The sequence below is a fragment of the Cebus imitator genome, unplaced genomic scaffold, assembly GCF_001604975.1.
Source record: "Cebus imitator isolate Cc_AM_T3 unplaced genomic scaffold, Cebus_imitator-1.0 Scaffold20, whole genome shotgun sequence".
NCBI classification, from domain to species: domain Eukaryota; kingdom Metazoa; phylum Chordata; class Mammalia; order Primates; family Cebidae; genus Cebus; species Cebus imitator.
Genome location: NW_016107335.1, coordinates 2344029 through 2369669, shown reverse-complemented (window position 1 = coordinate 2369669; position 25641 = coordinate 2344029). Strand labels below are relative to the sequence as shown.

The following is a 25641-nucleotide window of genomic DNA, read 5'->3' as shown; positions in this document are numbered from 1 at the left end:
TTGTATTTTACAGTCTCTCACCAGCAGAGATCAAGTTCATCCACATTTTCACCAAAAATAATATTTTAACCATTCTGGCAGGTGCAGTGATATCTTATTGCTGTTTTGATTTGCATTTCTCTAGTAGTGATGTGAACATCTGTTCATGAGCTTATTTGCCATCCATTTATGTCTTTTTTAGCTAAGTGTCTCTTAAAATCTGTTGCCCATTTTTTCGTTTCTTTTTTTTAATGACTGAGTTTAGCAAGTTCTTTATATGCTCTGAATATGGGTCTTTTATCAGGTACATGATTTGTGAATATTTTCTCCCAGTCTGTAGACTCTCTTTATTCTCTTATCAACATTTTTAAAGAACAAAATTTATTAGAAGTCCAACTTACCAATTTTTTTCTTTTATAGATTGTGCTTTTTTTATCCTACCCAAGAAATTATGGCCTAGTTCAATGTTACAAAGACTTTCTCCTATGTTTTCTTCTACAAGTTTTATAGTTTTAGGATTTACATTTAAGCCTGTGATCCCTTGAGTTACATTTTGCAAATGGTGCTAGGTGTGGACTGAAGTTCAGTTTTTGCCTATAATTAACCAATTGTTCTCACATCATTTGTTTAAAACATAATTATCTTCCCGCTAAATTCCCTTGGCACCTCTGTCAAAAAATCAATTGACAATATATGTTTGGATCTACTCCTGGACACTCTATTCTACTGATTTGATCTGTTTATCTTTATGCTAACACCACACATTTTTTTTTTTTTTTTTTTTTTTTGAGACGGAGTCTTGCTCTGACACCAGGCTGGAGTGCAATGGTGCACCTCAGTTCACTGCAACCTCCACCTCCCAGGTTCAAGTGATTCTCCTGCCTCAGCTTCCCAAATAGCTGGGATTATGGGAGGGTGCCATCATACTGGTTAATTTTTGTATTTTTGGTAGAGATGGGGTTTCACCATGTTGGCCAGAACTCCTGATCTCAAGTAACCGCCTGCCTCAGCCTCCCAAAGCTGGGATTTACTGTAGCTTTAAAAAAAAAGTCTTTAAGTCAGATAATCAATCCTCTTAGTTATCTGTCAAAGTTGTTTAGGCTATTCTAAGTCCACAGAATTTCCATCTGAATTTTATATCAGCTTGTCAATTTTTACAAAGTGTGCTTGAATCTTGACTGGCATGGTGTTGAATCTATAGATCAATTTGGGGAGAAATGACATCTTAATATTGCTGTTACACACTGAATGCTTCTGTCCCCACCCCCAAATTCAAATTGGAACCCTACTCCTCAGCATTAAGGTCGCTAGAGATGGGAGCCCATGGGAGGCAGTTAGGTCACAAGGGGGCAATCCTCATGATGGGATGGTGCCTCTATAAGAGGAGACAGAGGAGAGCTTGCTTTCTTTCTCTCTGCTCTCAGCAATGAAGGATGATGCAAGGAGACTACCATCCAAGAACCAGAAGTAGGGTCTTCATCAAGAAGCTAACCATGGTGGCACCTTGATATGGGACTTTCAGCCTCCAGAACTGTAAAAAATATTTGTTTCGTAAGCCACCCAGTCTATGGTATTCTGTTATAGCAGCCCAAACTGATAAAGACAAGCATCTTCTAATCGATGAACACAGTATCTGTCTCCACTTATTGTGGTACTTGAATTTCTCTTAACAATGTCTTCGAGTTTACAGTACTGAAGTCTCACACACCCCTAAGTATTTCATATTTTTGATGCTACTGCATATAAGTGATATTGAGTTGTAAATTCAATTTCCAATTATTAATTGCCAGTATATAGAAATACAATTGGATTTTGATCTTCTATCCTGCAACTGTGCAAAGTTTACTTATTGGTTCTAATAGCCTTTTTTTTTTTAAACATCCAGCCCAAAATGTCATCTAATAGTTTTTTTATAACAGATTCCATCAGAATTTTTGCACAGAAACTATCATCTGTGAAATACAGTTTTACTTTTTCCTTTCCAACTTCAGTGACTTCTTAAAAAAAAAAAAACCTCCAAAATGTGTCAGTCATGTAAGAACTGTGAAGTGGCAAAAAATAAAAATTAAAAAAAACCTCTAAAATGTTCAATGGAAGTGGTAAGAACAGATGTCCTTGCCCTGTTCCTGATATCAGGGGCAAACATTCATTCTTTCACCATTAAGTATGATGTTACCTGTAGGCTTTTCATAGATGCTTTTTTTTTTTTTTTAGGCAGAGTCTCTCTCTGTCGCCCAGGCTGGAGTGAAACGGCGCAACCTCTCAGCTCACTGCAACCTCCACCTCCCAAGTTCAAACAATTCTCCTGTCTCAGCTTCCCAAGTAGCTGAGACTACAGGTACACACAACCTCACATGGCTAAGTTTTGTATTTTTAGTAGAGACAGGGTTTCACCATATTGGTTAGGCTGGTCTCGGACTCCTGACCTCAGGTGATCCACCTGCCTTGGCTTCCCACAGCACTGGGATTACAGGTGTGAGCCACCACACCTGGCCTGATGCATTTTAAAGGGGATGAGAACATCCCCTCTAAGGCCTACTTCACTGAGAGATTGTATCAGAAACGGATACTGAATTCTGCCATATGCTTTTTCCGCACGTATTGTGACAACTATATGACTTTTTTCTATAGTGTTAATCAAGTCACATGGATTGGCTTTGCAAAAGTCATGATGTATTATTATCCTTTTTATACAGTATTATATTTGATTTGCTAAAATTTTATTTAGAACTTAAGCATCTATGTTTGTGACAATGGTCTGCAGTTTTCAGTTTTCTTTTTTTTTTTTAATTGTATGAATTTTTTATTTTACATTGAACCAACTGCAAAATCTCTGAAGAATATCCAACATGGTCATAATATGTTTATTTCTATGAATTTTAAGCTTATTCTGCTGATTCTATGCTTATGATTATGATTGTAATTTATCCAATAGTACTATTATATTAGTTTTAAAATAATTTAGACTGGTTTCTATTTTTCTATTCTCTGAAAAACATAAGATGAAATATTGCAGTTATCTGCCTCTGAACATTTGTTACAGCTAACAAAGTTTTCGGTTTTCATGTACTGTCTGTCTGGTTTTGATATCAGGGTAATGCTGGCCTCAATGAATTAGAAAATATTCCCACACCAATTTTCTGGAGGAGCCTGTGCAGAACTGCTATTATTTCTTCCTTAAATATATAGAACTGACAATAAATCCCCTTGGCCTAAAGCTTTATTTGTGACAATGTTCCTAACATTCCCAGAATACTTGAGATGGCTTTAATGGTTTTCACCTTTTGAGGAAATTTGTCCATTTATCTAAGTTGTTGAATTTGTTGGCATAAAGGTGTTTATAACATGCCATTATTGGCCAGGTGTGGTGGCTCAACCTATAATCCCAGCACTTTGGGAGGCCAAGGTGGGAGGATCATGAGGTCAGGAGTTTAAGACCAGCCTGGCCAAAATGATGAAACCCCGTCTCTACTAAACATACAAAAAAATTAGCCAGGCACAGTGGCAGGCGCCTGTAATCCCAGCTACTCGGGAGGCTGAGGCAGGAGAATTGCTTGAACCCGGGGACAGAAGTTGCAGTGAGCTGCTATCACGCCACTGTACTCCAGCTTGAGTGACAAAGTGAGACTCCGTCTCAAAAATAAATAAATAAATAAATAAAACGCCATTATTATCCTTTTAATCACTGTACAATGTATAGTGCTGTCACCTCTCTCATTCCTAAAACTAACAATTAATCTCTTCTTTTTTGCTGATCGGTCTGGCATTGCTTATCAATTTTACTGTTCTCAGTGATTTTCTCTGTGTTCTATTTCATTGGTTTCTTCTCTCACGACTTTTAAAAAATGTCCCATTTGTTGATACTGATTTGAGACCTTTTTTCTATTGTAACACAGGTATTTCTTGCTATAAATTTACCTATAAAAATTTCAGATACATACCACAAATATTAAAATGCTTTTTCATTTTCATTCAATTCAAAGCACTTTAAACTTTTTCTTTTGATTGTTCTTTGAGTTACTGTAAAGTATGTGACTAATTACCAAATACTCCAGGATTTTCTAGATTGTTTCTATGTAAGTCTTCTGACATTTATCACTTAATTTCATTGTCCTTACAGAGCCTATCTTGTATGACTTGAAATCCTTCTAAATGTATTGAGACTTATTTTATAGCAAAGAATGTGATCTCTCTTGGTAAATGTCCCCATAGTACTGGAAAAAAAAATATGTATTCTATTGTTGGGTGGAGTGTTCTATAAATGCTAATTAGGTCAAGTCAGTTGATAGAATGATTCAAATCTTCTATATCCTGTTTATTCTTTATGTTCTATCAATTATTGAAAGAGGGGTATTGAAATATCTGAATGTAATCATGGATCTGACTATACTTTCTATCTATTTTGCTTCATGTACTTAACAGCTATGTCATTAGGCAGATAGCATCACTAGGCTCTTCGGGTGAACAAGCCCCTTTAACATTATGAAATGATCTTCTTTATGACTGGTAATGTTCTCTGCCCTTGTCTGATAATCATATAGCCACTCCAACTTTCCTCTGATTAGAATTAGCATGGTATATCTTTTTCTTCCTACTGCCGTTAACCTAGTTTTGTCTTTACAGTGGGTATCTTGCAAGCAGATATGCTTCATTCTTTCTTTTATGTTCAATTTCATAATCTCTGCCTTTTAGTTGTAGTGTTTAGAACACTACGTTTAAAGTAATTATTGATAAGGTTAGGCTTCAATCTATCAACTTGGTTTTTGTTTTCTATTTGCCCTGTGTGTTGGCTTCCCTTCCCATAGATTAAGTATTTTTTATGATTCTATTTTATTTCCTTTATTTATTCACTATAGCTTGTTGGGCTATTTCTGGTTTGTCTTCAGGTTTATCATATGTGCCTTTTAATTACCACAGTCTGCCTTCAGACGATTTTATAGGCTGCTCTGCCTGTGGAGTAGCCATTCTTTCATTCCTTTACTTTCTTAATAAAACTTGTCGTCACTGAAAAAAAAAAAAAAGATAACACTTCAAGTAGAGCATGAGAACTTTACAACAGTGTACTTCCATGGCTTTCCTCCTGTGTTAAATTATTGTTGTCACATAATTTACTTGTACACATACAGTAAAACTCATAATACATTGTTAGTTTTTTAAACAGCCAATTATCTTTTCTAAAGATATATGATTTTTAAAAGCTTTTCTATTTACCTATAAAAATGCCGCTTCTAGTGCTCTTCAATTCATTTTGTAGAGCTAGGAGATGAGTTAAGACATAATCGCTCAGGTTTGTTTAGCTCACAGTTCCTAGACATCTATCTCCTACCAAATTCCTACTGCATGAAGGACAACTTTTAACATTTTTTAACGTACAGCTCTGCTGGTGATGAAATTTTATCTTTTGTGTATCTGACACTGTCATTATCTTGACTTTGTTTTGAAAAACATTTTCACTGTGTATAGAACTAGATTGGCTGGGATGTTTTCTTTTAGTACAATCCTCCCTCAGTGTCTATGGAGGGATTGGTTCCAAGACCTCCCACAGATACTAAAATCCACAGATGCTCAAGTCCCTTATATAAAATGGCGCGGTATTTGCATACAACCTATGCACATCCTCCTATACACTTTGAATCATCCACAGGCTGCTTATAATACCTAATACAGTGTAAATCTATGTACTATATTATTTAGAGACTAAGAAGAAAGAAGTCTGTACACGCTCACTACAAACACAACCATCTTTTTCTCAAGTATTTGTGACCCATGGTTGGTTGAACCCACGGATCCTGAGGGCTGACTATGCTACACTTTCACACTGTCATCTGGCTTGCACTGTTTCCCACTAGAAACACGTTGTGATTCTTATTATTGCTCCTCTGTACTTAATGTGTCTCTTTTTGTGGATGCATTTAAGATTTCCTCTTTATCCCTGATTTTGAGCAATCACATTATGTGCTTTGGTACAGTTTTCTTCATGTGTCTTGTACTTACAGTTCTCATCAGTTTTGGAATTTTTCTATCATTAACTTTTCAAACATTTTTTCTTAACTCCCCACCTTTAGAAACACTAACTACTTCAGTGATACCCCGTGTGTTAGCCCATTTTGCATTGCCATCAAGGAATACTTGAGGCTGCGTAATTTATAAAGAAAAGTGGTTTATTTGCCTCACAGCTCTACAGGTTGTACAAGAAGCTTGCTGTCAACATCTGCTCTGATGAGGGCCTCAAGCTGCTTCCATTCATGGTGAAACACAAAGGGGAGCTGGCATATGCAGAGATCACAGGAGAAGAGAGGAAGCAATGGAGCGGGGATGGTGCCAGACTCTTAACAACCAGCTCTTTGAGAATAAAGAACTCACTCACCCTACCTCCCAGTAGGGAATCATCTATTCATGGAGATCTGCCCCACTGGCCCAAACACCTCCACTAGATGGACCTCAACACTGGGGATCAAATTTCTCTTTTTTTTTTTTTTCTGAGATGATGTCTTCCTTTGTCCCCCAGGCTAAAGCGCAATGGTACAATCTCAGCTCACTATAACCTCCACCTCCCAAGTTCAAGTTATTCTCTTGCCTCAGCCTCCCAAGTGGCTAGGATTACAGGCATGTGACACCACGACTGGCCAATTTTTGTATTTTTAGTAGAGACGGGGTTTCATCATGTTGGCCAGGCTGGTCTTGAACTCCTGGCCTCAAGTGATCTACCCGCGTAGGCCTCCCAAAGTGCTGGGAATACTGGTGTGAACCATGGTGCCTGACCCTGGGAGTCAAACTTCAACATGTGGTATGGGGGAATAAACATCCAAACTATAGCACTATTGTCACTTTTCAGCCATTTTTTAAATCTGTTTCACATTTAAATTGTTTGTTTGTTTTTTTAAATGGAGTCTCTCTCTGTTGCCCAGGCTAGAGTGCAGTGCCATGATCTTGGCTCTACAACTTCCGTCTCCTGGGTTCAAGCAATTCTCCTGCCTCAGCCTCCCGAGTAGTTGGGACTACAGGCATGCGCCACCACGCCCAACTAATTTTTGTATTTTTAGAAGAGATGGGGTTTTGCCAAGTTGGCCAGGCTGGTCTTGAACTCCTGACTTCAGGTGATCCGCCCACCTTGGCCTCCCAAAGTGTTAGGATTACAGGAGTAAGCCACCACGCCTGGCCCACTTTTGAATAGTTTTCTATAGCTATGCCCTCAAATTCATTAATCTCCCGCAATGTCTAATCGGCTATTAATCTACTGTTTCATATACCTTCACATCACATGCTATAGTTTTCATCACTAGAAGTTTGGTTGTTTTTTTTTTTTTTTTTAACAACTTTTACATCTCGGTATGTTCAACATTTCCTCCAAGTTTCTGGAACATATGAATACAGTGGTAAGAAATGTTTTCATGTATTCATCTACTAATTCTGGGGTCTCAGTTGCAGACTCGGGGTAGGCACAGTGGGCAGGATCCCCATGCCTTAATCCCCAGACTTCTGTGAATATATTGCATGGTGTGCTGGTTTTCTGGGACTGCTGTAATGAAGCACCACAGCCTGAATGGCTTCAGGCAAAAGAAATCTATTCTCTTACAGTTCCAGGAACTAGATGTCTGAAAGCAAGGTGTCAGCAGGACCATGCTCTTTCCAAAGGCTCTAGGGAAGAACAACCCTTCCTTCTCTCTGCATTTGGCATTCCTGGGCTTGTTGATTCATTATTCCACTCTAAGCCTCTGTCTTCACAGGGCCTTCTTCCCTGTGTGTCTGTGTCTCTACTTTATGTTTTTAGGGGGGAAACCAGTCTTTGGACTTGGGTCTTCACTAATCTAAGATGACTTCATCTTCACTAATTATGTCTACAAAGACTGTATTTCCAAATAAGTTCACATCCTGATGTTCTGAGTGAACCTAAGGACTTTGCAGATATAATTAAGGTTATGGACCTTAAAATAGGAGGATAGCAAGACCATTTGGGATTATCCAGGTGGGCAGAATCTAACCACATGAGCCTTTCATGTGATTTTTAAACACACACACACACACACACACACACACACACACACACACACACGGAGAGAGAGAAAGAAAACACAAGAGTGCAGGGAAATTTCTCCTTAGCTGGAGTCAGAGAGATGCAGCAGAAGGGAAGTCAGAGAAGAACCTGACCCACCTTTGTTGGTGGCGATCACGTGGAAGAGAAGATAAATGAGGCAAGAAGCCTCTAGAAACAAAGGCTGGCACCTGACTGACAGACAGGTAGGAAGGAAATGAGGGCCTCAGTCATAAAACTACAAAGAAACAAATTCAGCCAACAGTCGGAAAGCAAATGCTTTCCCAGAGCTTCCACTGAGGAAGGCAACCCTACAAACACCTTGATTTCAGCCTATGAGACTACACGGACGGCCTTCATTTACCAGAAACAGAACATCAGTTTAGTAAAGTTTTCCTACGGGAAATGTTTGAACTGAGAAAATGATATCACATTAATTCTACCCAGCAGTGTAAAACCAGATGCTTCGCTGTGCAGCCCTCTCCTTCCCAGTACTCTGCCTGGTAAACTCCAGCCCCGCCTCGGTCTCTCAAAACTCCTGGATTCTCAACCCAGAATACTGCTCAGCTCCACCTGGGTTCTCCCTCTCTGTACTGCAGTCTGGAAACTCTGTCGAGGCAGACCTTGACAGTTTGTCTTCCATCTCTGGAGATTACTGTCCTTCTTTGCCTGTCATTTCTCAAAAACCTAGTTATTTCAGGTGGGAGGGTATACTGTATGTCCAGTTCCCCTTACTCCACTTTAGTCAGACTATTAAGCGTTTAAAGTATTTTTCTACCAACACTTGAATATTGGCTTTTGTTTTTTATAGATACAGGGTCTCACTTTGTTGCCCAGGCTGGTCTTGAACTGGCGTCAGGCAATCCTCCCACCTTGGCCTCCCAAAATGTTGGGATTACAGGCTTACCATGCATGGCCTAATTTTTCATACTCCCACGTCTGAGCCTTAGTTCTCAATAATACAGGAAAAGCTCTGGGTATAAAACAGCAACAACATGCTTATACTTTACCCACTAGCTATCCTAATGGATTTGTTGATCATAGAAAATGTTTTAAAACTGTAGTTACCTACTGTATTTCAAGCTGACCTCCCTATATACTTACTGATATCCTTGCCCTTTGTTTAATTCTTTCAACATACAACTCAACAACAAAACAAAATCTGTTTATTACTAAAAGAATAAGCCTCAACTCCTATGTCTTAGTTTTCTCTTATTAGATGGAATATTGCTCCCTACTGTGAAATATCCATCCTCTTCATTCTCTTGCCCCAAATTCCTAAAACTTAACTATTCCAGTATACATTGCTACAATGGGACTCCAGGGTACTTCACCAATATCATCAAGCTTACTCTTTTTCTCCTTTTCCACACTCTTTCTCTATGTTCTTCGATACATTTAGAAAATAAAGTCTAGTCAAATGATGTTGTGTTAGAAAATTTTAAACATAATAATGAAATAATTGCAATGCCTCGCTTGGTTAAGCTCCTTTACACTTTCAATTCACATTCAGAAGAAACACCATCACTTGAAGGAAAAAAGGTACTAGTTTTTTTTATCTTCTCCAAAGAATTGTTTTAGATTGAAATAACCTCTGTCCTGTTTCTAATGAACTAAAATACATATTTATTTCAATACTTAAGCAGAACTGATACAATTCTAAGAATCTAAAATTAAAATTTGTTCAAAATAAATAAAAGCTTGCTCTTATTTTAGTACACCAAGAGAAAGGTACAGAGCAGAAGAGAACCTAAGAACGTTTTCTTAAATGAGACTCAATAAATTCCTCACAAATTTCGTAACTTACAAACGGCAGCCCTGGAATCAGATCCCAGGTCTGCTGCTCTTTCTACATTACTGATGATGTCTCCTACTTAACATTCTGGGTGAAAAACGAACAATGTTTTTAATTTCCTTAATATTATCTGACAAAAATAATGTACCAGTTTAACAAGATTTTACTAAAGGAAATAATGAATATGATATTCCATTAATTCTATCCATCAACATAAAACAAAATGCTTAACTGAGCCTGTGATCAGTTTTGTAAAAGGGAACAAACATGTCTGCAATTGTTTCCTCAGTTGTTTACATGTGGGTGTGTACATGTACAGTCAAGGCTTCTTAAAACACCAAGACATCTTTCAACTACAGAAAGGTTTTTAAAAATCTAACTTCAATAAAATATTGAATATACTCTATCAACTTAGTGTACTATAAAGTACTCTAACAAAAATCAAGGTATTCACACAATTTGTGATTTTAAAAACTTCACCAGTTCTCATGGCAGATAGCTAAATGAGTAGCACTTTACATCATCTAACAAGCCTGGATTTGCACCTATCACAAATATACGAGCTTGAAGAGGGACTGCAACTCTGTCACTCAGTTTCCTTAGGTATACAATAGGCTATAACTCACAGGCCTCTTACGAAGAACAGAAGATAAATTAACACCCAAAATGTTAAACAAATGTCAGTGCCTCTTCCCTGCCCTGTCTCAACATCACAAAATTGGTACAAGACCGGACGCAGTGGCTCATGCCTGTAATCCCAGCACTTTGAGAGGCCGAGGCAGGCGGATCACCTGAGGTCTGGAGTTCGAGACCAGCCTGAACAACATGGAGAAACCCCACCGGTACAACAAGAGCAAAACTCCGTCTAAAAAAAAAAAAAAAAAAAAAGGAACAAAGAAACTAAAAAGTTCTCTCCTATACCAGCATTTAGACCCTATAAAGGCAATAAAATGATGCGAGTTACAGCTAAAATTCGCTCTCAACCCTTTCCTTAAAGAATTATTTCTCATTTTCACCAAAAAAATTTAACCAGCAAAACCTATATATATAGGTGACATTGAAAATATTTTTTAATGACAATGACAAAAACTAGGCATAGAAAATCAATTGCAAATAAATATACCAACTAATTAACAATATAAAAATATAGCATAATTGTGGGTAATTTTTTTTTCTGGATATTCTTTCTATAAGAAGCATATAAAGTCCTCTAAAATTTGCAAAGTATACATTTAAACACCTTCGCGAAACTCAAATTTCTCCATATCTCTGTATCATATAATTTTCCCCACAAAATAAACAAAAAGGGCAGAAAATAACAAAGCTAAACTGAGATGGGGATGCTGGACTAGGCTCACTCATTAGCCATGTGGCTCACTTTATTTACCAGTCTCTCTGAGTGCACAATTTAGATTTTAGCCTCAGCAAAATTACAAATTACCACGTGTTAGGGAGCCTCAAACATTGCTCTCACATTGTTGTAATCATGGATATACATCCTTGAAGGCTAAGGGTCCACTATGCTTTCATATTCAGAAGAAAAAAAGTTTAAAACCGATTTTTAACTTTTGACATCCCGAGAAAGATTTGAGTTTTACTGTATGAAAGGGACATGTGTGATTAGAAAGATAAATTCTGAAGTATAAAAGGAGACTGTTTTTATTGTTATTGATCTATAAACATACATGCTTCCAGAATTTATCCTTCTAATCACACACGTCCCTTTTATACAGTAAAATTGAAATTCTCTGGATGTCAAAGTTAAAAAAATAAAACTTTGCCCTAGGCAGCAAATGCTCCCAAGTCAGTAAAAGGTATCTATTCTGACAAACCAATACACTTATTTAAAACAAAGATAGTTTATCAAAAGCTAAATGAAAAAATCTTTTTTCTTTCTTTTTTCTTTTTTTTTTTTTTCAGAGATAGAGCCTCATTCTGTTGCTCAGGCTGGAATACAGTGGTGCAATCTTGGCTCACTGCCACTTCTCCCTCCTAGGTTCAAGCGATTCTTGTGCCTCAATCTCCCAAGTATCTGGGATTACAGATGTGCACCATCACACAGGCTAACATTTGTATTTTAGCCGAGACAGAAGACGGGGTAAAGAAATCTTTATCAGCAGATCAAATAAGCAGCAATGTCTGTTAGACAACAGAAGAAAATGATTCACACCCTGAATCCAGAAGAGTTCCAAATACAAGTTAATTTAGTTTGTCAAGAAATGTAGATGCCTTTTTCATGTGCTGCTCAACCAGCTTTTTTCAATCTAAATAATTAAATGCAAAATATCAAGTTTACTCACTTAATATTTTAACTTAATATTAACTTAACACCCAAAATGTTAAACAAATGTCAGTGCCTCTTCTCTGCCCTGTCTCAACATCATAAAAATGGTCAAGGCCGGACACGGTGGCTCACACCTGTAATCCCAGCACTTTGGAAGGCCGAGACAGGCAGATCACCTGAGGTCGGGCATTTGAGACCAGCCTGAACATAGGGAAACGGGTTCTCCATGTTGTTCAGGCTGGTCTCAAATAAATAAATGTGAGAATTTCAGACACAGCTTATGTTAATCTAATAATAAAATTTGCAATTATAAGAAAGTATAAATACTATGAGAAGAACATCTAATACATAGATATAAAATTGTATCTAACATATATTGCTAAGTAGTGATTATATTCTTGGCAATTTTGCAAAGATTAGTAAATTTCTAACATTTTATAAATATGCATCAACATATACACATACATATTCCTTAATATACTATAATTTTGATAAATCATTTTTTAAAATTACTTTTAGGGCCAATGCATATATTTCATTATACATTATTTCATTATTAATTTGTAAGATAAATATTAATCAAATCTGTCTGCTTTAGAAAGGTAAAAATTTATACTTCCATATAGTAGTAAAAACCTAAAAATTCAGCCACAGTATAATGGCAACCTATTTGAAAGATATCCAGTGCTCATCCCCAGAAGAGGTACTTGAATTTAAAGTTATTTAATCGTGGTTTAAAATAAAACAAAACAAGACCAAATTTCCAGATCACCATAGGATGCATTAACTTCTAGCTCCATCTGCTGGAGTCACAAAATATTTCAAAATACAATATACGCTACTATGGAGCAAATAATTTATCATTTTCCTCATATAGACAAAAACCTTCATGAATTTAAATTAAAAAACTAATCAGAGTTCAGCCATATTCAATAATTTCCAAAATGACAAAAGTTCAACCATTATTTCAGTAGAATTGAAGATCTAATCCAATTATCAAAAAGTAACTTATACAATTTTTTTAAATTCTACCAACAAAGCATAAAGCCTTCTAAAAGAGTCTGTAAGTCTGTTTTCAAGTAGTGTGAGGACTTCAGAATTATTAACCACTGTTGATTTGGGGTTAAAAGAGACAGAGAGAGAGAACTTCAGAATTAGAATAGCCTCTGTTTATTTAGTTAGAAGAAAAATAAATAACAATTTACCAATGAGTTGTAGAATTTTTTTATCTTAATATAACTCTTGTCTTAAAAAAGAAATAATATGTCCATTGTACAACTGCAAACACTAAATGCAATGTAAATATCAAAAAAAAAAAAAAAAAGAAGGCCGGGCGCGGTGGCTCAAGCCTGTAATCCCAGCACTTTGGGAGGCCGAGGCGGGTGGATCACGAGGTCAAGAGATCGAGACCATCCTGGTCAACATGGTGAAACCCCGTCTCTACTAAAAATCCAAAAATTAGCTGGGCATGGTGGCGCGTGCCTGTAATCCCAGCTACTGAGGAGGTTGAGGCAGGAGAATTGCCTGAACCCAGGAGACAGAGGTTGTGGTGAGCTGAGATTGCGCCATTGCACTCCAGCCTGGGTAACAAGAGTGAAACTCCGTCTCAAAAAAAAAAAAAAAAAAAAAAGAAAATATATAATCCCACAAAAACAGTTAAACTCTTTGTATTTACCCTTCCAGATATTTTTCTGTGCAGCTACCTACACATGTACTCTTTTTTTGTTTCTACAAAATAGGCATTGGATCATAAATATGGACTTTTTTCTAATATCTTTATATATCAACAAATACTCACCTAAATTATCATCTATAATGGCCAAAAAAGCACTCCACTGCATCTGGCAATATTTAATTAATTTCCTATTCCAAACATCAGGATTTTTGTTTTTAATGTTATAAACAATACCTCAATATCCAGTAACTATTTTGATACACATTATGATAAATGACTAAACTCTCGAGCCCAAATGACCAGTAACATTTAGTGAATGACAGTACATTAAAATTTATTAGGGACTTACTTTTGACTTAGCATCTATTCATAAATAAATGTAATATTTTCTTAACTTCAATTGCTTATACACTAACAGTTTGATTTTTTGGATCTTCTGTGGAACTTAAAAATGAATTTTAAAAGGATGGATTTTGCATTTTTCCTTTATGTTGTCCAAACAGTATATTGGCTACTCCTGACGAAAAATCAAAATACAGCACACAGTCCTTACAGCGACTAGTCAGATTCACTGTGGTTATATTTTAACAGACAATCTCAAACAGGGCAATCATGTTACAAATGTTTGTAAATGCCACTCATAAGTGAGTGGACAGCTTAGCCAAAATGGGGCCCCACTGGGGAAAAATAACTCAAAATTTCCTGATTTTATTTAAGGGTACAATCTGATTCCATAATTTTCCTATCTTCCATATTTTTATTGTTATTTGGCTCTTATTTTAATATTAAACTCATATTACTTAAAATCAGCCATTTTAAAGTGAGCAGTTCAGGGGCATTTGTACCAAACTGACCACCTTTACCTAACTCCAAAACATTTTTATCACCCTAAAGGTTACCCTTTCCAAAAGGAAAACCCAGGAAGTAGATATATCACTACTCTTCACCTTATGGAAATAGAGAGTTTCACATTTCCTATGAATTTTTTAACAGTACAAAAGATATGGAAAATGTACACAAGTGGATACTTTCTTTTTTCGGTCCATTTTTACCCTTTTTCCTATTTTAATTATAGCAAAACAAATTTTCACTACCATTTTAATTTGTCATCTCTGCTTCATCTACTATAGTTGCTGTCCTGTCATGGTCCACACTGAGTGAATGATGGAACACATCTCACAGCATCAAGCTGACAAGTGATAACAACCACCAGCCAAAATCCACTGGCCAGAGGATCACCATCAATTCTGCCTCACTCCAGTGCTCCAATGCCATTTTTGTATATCACATTTTTCAAACTGTTTTCTCACTGCAGGCAGAGATACATCTTGTTTACATGACACACAGTTTACTAAGGTTAATATTTTACTTATTTTTGTTATAAAATTCTTGCCCAGAAAAGCAAAGAGCATTCCAAGGTAATATGGTTAACATGTAACATCTCAAACCTGTGTCCAAAACCTAAACATTGTATTTAAGTCAAACTAAATATACCTGCACATACAAAAAAAGCATTATCAACACATCTAGCCTCTAATCCATGTGATTTACACATTAAAGGCACAATCAAAAACATCCATACTGACAATTTTATAAGATAAGCTATTACATTCTCTCAAATTAAATTCTCTTTTACCAAAATATTCCTAATGACATAATTGTAATGACTTTTATTACTTCAATCAATAAATATTATTGAACGCTTTCAGCATGAAAGTACTAGAATAGATGCTCCATGGGAGATTAAAGGAATCTGAACATTTCCTGAGTACTCACCGAATCCCATAAATGTCACAAAACTGTAAATGACAGATTGACAAATGAATATAAGTGATATTACTGTGCTTTGAGGAAAAGGAAATAATCAGACTGTAAACTTCTAGACACTGACTCTGAACTGACACTGACTCCAGGAGACCTTCACTGTGGCTCTTCAGTCAGAGTAGGGGCTTATGGAGGCCAAGTAATCAATGGAATTTTAGCACAGGCGCAACTCAGAGCGGGTCCCTGAACCTATCCTGTGGCTGTCTCCTCACTTCTAGAAGGCATCAATGGAATGGAATGGCTAGCGGAATCCCCACACTGATTCCCTGACCTGTGGAGTGAGGGCTATTACGGTGGGAAATACCAAGGGGGAGCTACTAAAACTGTGTCTGCATAGGAAAACAGTACACCAAAACCAATACTGCATTCTCGGAGTGATTTCAGAGATTACTGCCACCATCAAGGACTTGAAAGATGCAGGGGTGGGGATTCCCACTACACCCCCATTCAACTCTTACCTGGTCTGTGCAGAAAACAGACAGAGCTTGCAGAATGACAAAAGATTATCATTAAGCGTAACTAGGTAGTGAGTCCAATTGCAGCGGCTGTACCAGATGTGGCTTCATTCTCTGAACAAATTAACATGTCACCTGCTATCTGGTATGCAGCTAGTGATCTGGCAAATGCTTTTCTCTGTCCCTGTTAGTAAAGACCACCAGAAGCAGTCTGCTTTCAGCTGACAAGGCCAGCGATACACCTTCACTGCCCTACCTCAAGGGTATATAAACCCTCTCAAGGGTTCTCCAGCTCTATGTTATTATTTAGTTCACAGGAATCTAGATCACCTTTTCCTTCCATAAGATATTAATATCATACTGGCCCAACGTTGATAATATTTTGCTGACTGGACCTAGTGAGTGAGAAGTAACAACCACTGTAAACTTATTGGTAAGACATCTGTGTGTCAAAAAGTGGGAAATAAATCTGACAAAAATTCAGGGGCCTTCTATCGCAGTGAAATTTCTAGGGGTCCCATCCAGTGTTGTGAGGTAGATGGAGATATCCTTTCTAAGGTGAAGGAAAAATTGTTGAATCTGGCCCCTCCTACATCAAAAAATAGGCATAACATCTAGCAGGCCTCTTCGGACTTCAAAGACAACACATTTCCCATTTGTGTGTGTTGCTCCAGCCAGTTTACTGAGTGGCCTGAAAAGCTGCTGGTTTTGAGTAGAGCCCAGAATGAGAGAAGGCTCTGCAGCAGCTCCAGGCTCTGTGCAGGCTGCTCTGTCTCCTAGGCCATGTGACCCAGCAGATCCAACGGTGCCTGAAAGGGTAGAGGCAGAGAAGCACACGGTGTGGAGCCTTTGGCAGGCTCCTCTCTAGGTGAACTGCAGCACAGGCCCTTAGGATATTGGGGCAACGCCCAGCCATCCTTGTGGATAACGACTGCCTTTGAGAAACAGCTCCTGGCCCACTATGCAGCTTTAGTAGAGATTGATGCTTAAACATGGGCCACCAAGTTACCATGGGACCTGAGCTGCCCATCATGAAATGAATGTTTTCTCACCCACCAAGCCAGAAAATTGGTTGGGCGTGCACAGCAGCATTCCTTCATCAAATGGAAGTGCTATGTGTCTGAGCCTAAGTAGGCCCTAAAGGCAAGAGTTACATAAAGAAGTGGCTCCCCCCGCCACAAAAAAAAAAAAAAAAAAAAGAAGTGGCCCCAATGCCTATGGTCCCCACTCCCGCTACACTGCCTTCTCTCTTCCAGCCTGCACCTACAGTCTCCTGGGGAGTTCCCTAAGATCAGCTGACGGAGTGAGACCTGGGCCTGCTTTACAGATGGTACTGCATGATATGCAGGCACCCACATCAGTGGTCAACTGCAGCAATACGGCCCCTTTCCGGAACATCCCTAAAACACAGCAGTGAAGGGAAACTCTCTGGTGGGCAGAACTATGGGCAGTACATCTGGCTGCTACTTTGTTTGGAAGGAGAAATAGCCAAATGTGTGATTATTACAAATTAGTGCGCCACGGCCAATGGTTTGGCCAGATGGTTAGAGTCTTGAAGAAACATAATTGGAAAACTGGCAATAAGAAAGTTGGGATGAGGTACATGAACAAACCTCTCTGAATGGGAAAAAAAAGTGTTGAAGTATTTGTGTTCCATGTGAATGTTCACCAAAGAGTGACCTCAGCAGAGGAGGATTTTAATAATTAAGTGGATAGGATGACTGGCTCTGTGGATACTAGTCAGCCTCTTTCCCCAGCCATCTTTGTCATTGCACAGTGGGCTCATGAACAAAGTCACCATGATGGTAGAGATGGAGACCACACACGGACCCAGCACCATGGACTTATACTCACCAAGGCTGGCCTGGCTACGGCCACTGCTGAGGACCCAATCTGCTAGCTGTGATTTATTTTCCAAATGTCCCACCAAATATGTATTTCTTTAAACACACAAACATGCATATACATCTCCCTAACACAGACAAAACAATTAAGTGACAAATTTCCACAGCATTGCCATGTCCCATATCGCATAAAATATATGCCTTTGCTTATGAAAACCTTCATAAAATATATGAACTCTTTAAAACCTAGTAGGAGCAAAATTTACAAAACTATAGTCTTTAAAACAATATGGCATTGGCATAGGAATAGACAGACAAACCAGAGGGAAAAAACAGGGAAGTAAAATTCAGCATTTATTCCCTGCTTACTCTGGACCAGGCAGTAGACTAGCTACTTTATACTACATACATATTCCACTTACTACATAAAACAGTTCTATAAACTAGGCCTTGATATGGTTATTTTATAGATAAAAGACTGAGACTTTGAAAGTGTGAACAATTTGCTCAAGGTTGTTCAGGGTTTCAGACAGATCTGAAATTCAAGCCCAGGTCTGACTCCAAAACCTATGCACCTGAGCCCAGAAACAGACCCTAATGTAATATTTAGCTTCCTGAAAATGAAACATAAAAAAATCAATACAGAAAAGAATAAATATTCAATTAATGGTACTGAGACAACTAGTTGTCATACCTCAATCTTCTAAACCCAAAAACAATTAGAGACACCAAAGAGAAAAAGAAAGGCAAAATATTATTAAAAATATTCAAATTCCAGGAAAAAAGGCAATTAAAATTAAAAAGTAAAATAATCAGAAAAACATGTATAAAAATTGAATGAAAAGCTGATGTGTTCACACATAAAGAGATCATAAATATGAAAAAAGCAACAAACACAAAAAAGGGCAAAGGACATGAATCAAATAAAATTATATATGGGATGGGTTTGGAGTGTCACACCTGTAATCCCAGCCCTTTGGGAGGCTGCAGAGGGCAGATCACTTGAGGTCAGGAGTTTGAGACCAGCCTGGTCAACATGGTGAAACCCCAACACTACTAAAAATACGAAAATTAGCCAAATGTGGTGGCAGGTGCCTGTAATCCCAGCTACTTGGGAGGCTGAGGCAGGAGAATCACTTGAACCCAGGTGGAGGTTGCAGTGAGCCCAGATTGCTCCACTGCACTCCAGGCTGAGCAACAGAGCAAGACTCCATCACAAAAAAATAATAATAAAAATAGGCCAGGCACGGTGGCTCATGGCCTATAATCCCAGCACTTTGAGAGGCCGAGGTGGGCAGATCACGGGGTCAAGACATCGAGACCACAGTGAAACCCCGTCTTTACTAAAAAATACAAAAATTGGCTGGGCGTGGTGGCGCGCACCTGTGGTCTCAGCTACCCGGGAGGCTGAGGCAGGAGAACTGCTTGAACCCAGGAGGTAGGGATTGCAGTGAGCCGAGATTGCGCCACTGCACTCCAGCCTGATGCCTGGCAACAAAGCAAGACTCTGTCTCAAAAAAATAATAATAATTATTATTATTATTATTATAAAATGACATATGTATTATTTTTCTATATTTTATAAGTTAAAATTAAAATGTCCTATCTGACTAAAAATTTTTTAAATTAAAATTACAATAATGAGAAACTCCTTTCCATCCACGAAAATGGAATAGATTTTAAAGACACTAATATTCATTGTTGTTAAGTTTATGGCTAAAAACAAGAGGCACCTTCATGGTCTGTGAAGAGAATATAAACAAGTAATTCTAGAAAACAGTTTAGCAATAATACTCATTAGCCTAATAATTTTCTCATGTAAAGAAATTGTCAGAAACCCAAATAATAATTAAAATTTAAAAATCCTCTAGAGGCTCAACAACAGTTACTGGTTAGGTGAAAGTTTCCACAAAGAGGACAGGGTGGGTTTGGTACCTGAGGAACAACTCAGCTATTTTTTATGGCAAATCTGAAAAAAATCCAGGTAGCAAGTCACTAGTGGGATGAATGGTTCCACTCTTAAAAATAACAAAATAGCCTTTGAAAACCACTAGGCTAATATATTGCTATATACATGGCTCAGGGTACAGCCACTAAAAATGATTTCAAAAAACATAAAATGTACGGAAAACACAATATTAAATGTTTTAAAGGTATAAATTGCATATACTATATATAATATATACACACATATGCTGAAAAAGAAGTGTGGATTTTTTCTTGTTTGTACATTTTAGTATTTTCCATATTCTGTATAGTGACCACACCCTACTTTTATGAACAGGAAAAAAAAAAGTTGTGGTTGGTGTTGCTGTTTTTCATATATGGGGCCACAGTATCAGCAAAAGCTTAAGGGATTGCTAAGGTAGCATCACCTGCAAAAACTATCTGCTACACTTTCTCAAACAGGAGACGGGAAATGTACTCATCTTACACATAAAACTAGTAACCTCTTAAATTTCAACTTGCTCTTTCCTTCCACTGGATTACAGCACCACGAACATAACAGCAATGAAAGAACATATATTATTAGTCTAATGAGCCACAGGCTTCTACAGAAACTCCAGTAAGCACATGTTACACATAACAGGTGACATTTTGGCAACACCTATAGTCTCAGCACTTTGGGAGGCCAAGGTGGGAGGATCACTTGAGCCCAAGAGTTCAAAACCAGCCTGGGTAACATGGCAAAACCCCGTCTCTAACAAAAATACCAAAAATTAGCTTGGCATGGTGTCACACACCTTCAGTCCTAGCTACCTGGGACGCTGAGGTGGGAGGATGACCTGGGCCCAGAAGGTGGGGCCTGCAGTGAGCCATGATCATTTCACTATACTCTAGGGTTGGGTAACAGAGTGAGACCCAGTCTAAAAAAAAAAAAAAAAAACAGTGATGTTTTCTAAATGCAAAATGCCAACCATAAAAACTACAGCATATACTGTAACAATACTAAACAGGCAAGTCATTCCATTTTTTTTCCTTGGATTTGAGATCTCAACACCTCTTTATGTTAACTCAGAAACTCCAAATTCACTAACCTATAATACAAATTTAATGTAAACAAGCTTTTCCTTAAAGCTTTTCATTAAATTTGTATTTAATGAAATACAAATACAATCAAATACAAATGTATCTGTGATACTTTTTTTTTAGGTCAAATGGCAACTTAGCTTAAATACTGTCAAAGGAGGACATTTTACCATTAACTCATAAGGTTCTTACTAAAAAAAAAAAAAAAAATTATCAAGAAACTTTTACCTTAAAATGAGAAATTATAAAATAACCATTAATACTGATAACACCAATAACTAATAACATTAACAAAACAATAATAACATAGTTACTAGTAACACAAATCAACACTAATAAAATGAGAGGGGTAGGGCATGATGAGCAAGAAAGATATCCACATTTCTAAGAGCTATAATTCTAACACATAATTACAAAATCTTAACAAAAGATAAATGCTTGAGGTGACGGACACCCTGTTTACCCTGATGTGATTATTTTGCATTACATGCCTGTATCAAAATATCTCATATAGCCCATAAATATATACACTATTTACTCACAAAAATTAAAATTAAAGCATTAAAAAATAAAAATATTCTGTGAAAGCAGCATATGAAAAGAAACAGAAAAAAAGAAAAATAAAAAAAATTAGGACTCCTCAAAAAAGAATTACACCATAGAATGTTCTATGAGAGACAAGAGTTCAGTTTACATACACTGAATTGATGTGTAAAAACAGTAAGATTCTTCAGAAAGAAGAGAGAAAGAAAACACCCCACAGCCTAAATAACTATCTTAATAGCTACTACCTATTAAGTGCCTACTAAAAGACAGTTACTTTACATACATCATTCCTATTCCAAAAACAAGACAGCAAGCTGGGTTTTATTTATCATCCCTATTAAGACAACAGGAAACTACAGTGAGAGGACAGTGACTTGCCCAAAGGCTTCAAAGCAATACATCATGGTACCTATTTGTACTTGACATAGAGTATTTTTCCCATTCTAGCATATATTTTGAAAAGACTAAAGAAACTACTAGCCAATAAATAAAATGGAAACAACAGCTACTGTTTTTCAGTTCTTTTTTTTTTTTTTTGAGATGAAGTTTTACTCTTCTTGCCCAAGCTGGAGTGCAATGGTGTAATCCTGGCTCATTGCAACCTCCACCTCCCAGGTTCAAGTGATTCTCCTGCCTCAGCCTCCCAAGTAGCTAGGATTACAGGTGCCTGCCACCATACCCAGCTAATTTCTGTATTTTAAGTAGAGACAGGGTTTCACCATGTTGGCGAGGCTGGTCTCGAACTCCTGACCTCAGGTGATCTGCCCACCTTGGCATCCCAAAGTGCTGTGATTACAGGCATGAGCCACCATGCCCAGCCAGTTTTTAGTTCTTAAATGGAAGTTGAGTTCTTCTGACATGTTCAGATACACAAAAATTCTCTTGCTAAATACTGAAATGAAAATGTATTTATCAAAATACATAGTAAGTATAAAAACTGCTTCTTGACTAAGAGAAAAGTCTTTCACAACTAATTGAAAATAGAAATGATAAATAGAATCTGGTTTTCTGACATTACTAAAGACCCAAATAGTTTACTGGAGGAAGTCACAAATTATGAAGAAAACTAAGAAAAGAAAAACCTAAAAATACGGTGCAATACAAAATTAAAATATTAATTGTGATTATATTAGGCAATGTATACTAACCATGAATCAGGGAGCCATTTAGCCACTGAATATAGTAGTTTTGAGGAAAAGAAAGCAGGATTTCATTGCTGATAATTGAGAAGGGTAAAAGCAAAACAGCCCCAGCTGACACTGCAAGAGTGAACGTGCTCAAAAACAACCTGGAAGAAAGGAGAGTCATCATCACAAGCGATCTGAAAAAGCAAGGAACATGAAAGTAATCAAAAGAATACAAACTCTTTAATGTTTTAATCAAAAAAGTATTATATTAAGAATTGTATTAAATGTATGTAGTTGGGAGACAAATGATATACATATGGTCCTAGAAGGTAAACTAGATGAACTCTAAAACTCCTTACTCCATGAAAATGTCAGTAAGTCTAACAAGTAGTACCTAAAAGATAACCATATGCTGAAGAGAGAGTACTTCACTTATTTTACAAAAAATAAATTGTAGTTCATTCCTCTTTTAAATATTTCTTTCACAGTTGCATTTAATTAAAAACTTTGACAATATATGCTAACAGCAATGCAACAACTGTTTAAGTGAAAAAATTACTTGTGAAACCAGTATTAAAAACAAATTAATTTAAAATATTTATTTCAGAGGAAAAAAACTTACAAAGCCATTGGCCTGACATCTATTTAATGGATAAAGATTAAATAAATTACAGTAACAATAGAAAACTATTAAACAATATTGTACTATTAAAATTTAAAACGTTACTTAGTCATTTAAAAAAAAATAAGATGGCTTTAATAGGTACTAACATGGAAGAATATATAAGTCAACAAAAAAATTGAAAAGCATGGACAATAGGTGTAAAACATGCTCTGCCCCCACAAAATGCATAGAGAAAGAGAGGTACAAAAAAATCCAGCATAATATGTAACAATCCCATAGGAAAGAGGGATTATAAGGGGCTTTCACTTTCTCAGTTATGCATTTCTGAAACATTTTTATTTTTTACAACAAACATCTAACTTTTTAAAAGATTTTAAAAGAATAAATTGGCAAAGGAAAAAGGAACTTCACTAATATTGAATATAGAATGAATATTAAAGTTCTATTAAAGTTAATATTGGAAGAAATTAAAAATAAATATAAGGAACTATTTTTAAAAAGCAAGAAAAAAATCATACTACATACACAAAAACACAGAGCAACTTTGAGGCCAATGCCATCTTGTGGCAACCAACAGAAGTGTATTCCTACTTAAAAGCCCAAAATATTACCAGGAAACCTCAGTAATAATAAATGTAAAATAAATGTAAAAATTTACTTGGCTCAGTAAATAAATGATAAATTTTAAAATGTAGACCATATAATACATACCAAAAATACAATTGAAATCAGATATAGAATTTCTGTGAATTAGTTTTTCCGAATAGACACTGCGTTTCCTGGGAGAAGCCCTCTGACAAGTACTGTCCCAGGGCCCGCGGCCAACTCTGGCAGCCACCAGCCAGCAAGTGATCTCTAGGAAGCTTCTCCAGTCACGGGAGGAAGCTATCCTGATTGCTATCATTCCTTCAATGCTAAAATTAAGATCAAATCCAAAATCTCACCATTCCAGGTCCTGCACAACTATCCCAATATAATTTTCCAGGCTTGTCTCTTACCATGACCCATTTCAACACACACTTAGACTCACTTAACCCCCTCATGGCCCAAACATGAAGAGGATTCTCAGGATTCCTTCTTGCCCTCTGCACAGTCTACTCACTCCCTAGAATACCCTTTAAGTTGCGTGGGAAACTCACACATGAGCTTCAAGACAGACCTCAAACATCACTTGCCCTGTGAAGCATTCCTCAACTTCTCCCTTCTTGCTCCCCTCAGCAAAATGACTTCCTCTCTTCTCTTGGCTCCCACATACTCTGACCACACACCTAGCAATTAAGGTCAAATAAAGTTTCCAAAGCAAAATCTGGTACCTATGGTTTGACAAAACGAGTAAGCTTGCGGGGGCAAATAAAGTATTTAGAGTCACAAATGGCCCAGAAAATTCTAAATATATGGTCATCATAACTACAATGCTTGCTCTTTCAACAACAACAAAAAAACTAGTAGAACCTATTACACTTTAGGTATTGTGACTGGCCCTGGAGATACACAGAAGATAACAGCATCACCGGTGACTGCCCTTGAGTAGCTCTAAGGACAGCTACTCATAAGAGGGTGATGTGACGGAGCTCCATCCTGGCAGGGAGTGTGACGGGCCCTGAACTAGAAAACTGTAGCAGTGCCTCTGCTCTTGTAACTATAGAAAGTGCCCTTTAAGAATTAACGGATAGTTTCAGAAATGTCACTTTCTAAAATGGAGCATTATTTTTAAAAATTACATCTTCAGAGTAATGCATCTTTTCTAATTCTGGTAGTAATAAGACAAGTGCTTTCCCAAATATCTGACACTTGTGACTATCTTCTTAATCCAACTGGGAAGGCAGAACCTCTCCTTGTCTAAATAAGGTGATGACAGCACATACTCAGATGCTGACTATAACTAGTCACTGAATATAACTAGTGTGAAAAAAATAAGCCGTATCTATAGATCATATTGTAAAGTGTCTTTGCAAGGTGATGATGAATTAATAAACCACCTTAAATCACTTTAACACTCCACAAAGCTTTAAAATACTTACGGTTAGCAAACAAGGACCAGGATCCTTGAATTATGAGTCTCTAATCTCCTGTTCTTAACCCCCATCATCAGTGATGTGGCTTGGATATTTGTCCCCACCACATCTCATGTTGAATGTGATCCCCAATGTTGGAGGCGGGGGTCTGCCTCATGGGAGGTGTTGGATCATAGGAGCAGATCCTTCATGAATGGCTTGGCGCCTTTACTAATGAGTGGGTTCCCATTCTGTTAGTTCACAAGAGAGCTGGTTGTTTAAAGGAACCTGGCGCCTCTTCTCTCTTTCTCTTGATCCCCCTTCACCTTCCACCATGAGTAAAAGCTTCCTGAGGCCTCACCAGAAACCAAGCAGATGGTAGTGTCATGCTTGTACAGCCTGTAGAAGTGTGAGCCAAATAAATCTCTTTT

General features: G+C 37.3%; 1 protein-coding gene across 3 annotated transcripts in view; it reads right to left on the bottom strand.

Annotated features, from left to right (window-relative positions):
- The window catches only part of LMBR1 (limb development membrane protein 1), a 202636-nt gene that overhangs the window by 121051 nt on the left and 55944 nt on the right, over positions 1 to 25641 (bottom strand). For 2 of the 3 annotated variants that reach the window (XM_017519518.2, XM_017519510.2), the window contains exon 4: positions 22613 to 22752. The exons of the other annotated variant lie outside the window; for it this stretch is intronic. In XM_017519518.2, the coding sequence (XP_017375007.1) occupies positions 22613 to 22752 (140 nt within the window). The remainder of the gene's footprint in view (positions 1 to 22612; positions 22753 to 25641) is intronic. 3 annotated transcript variants of the gene reach the window in all.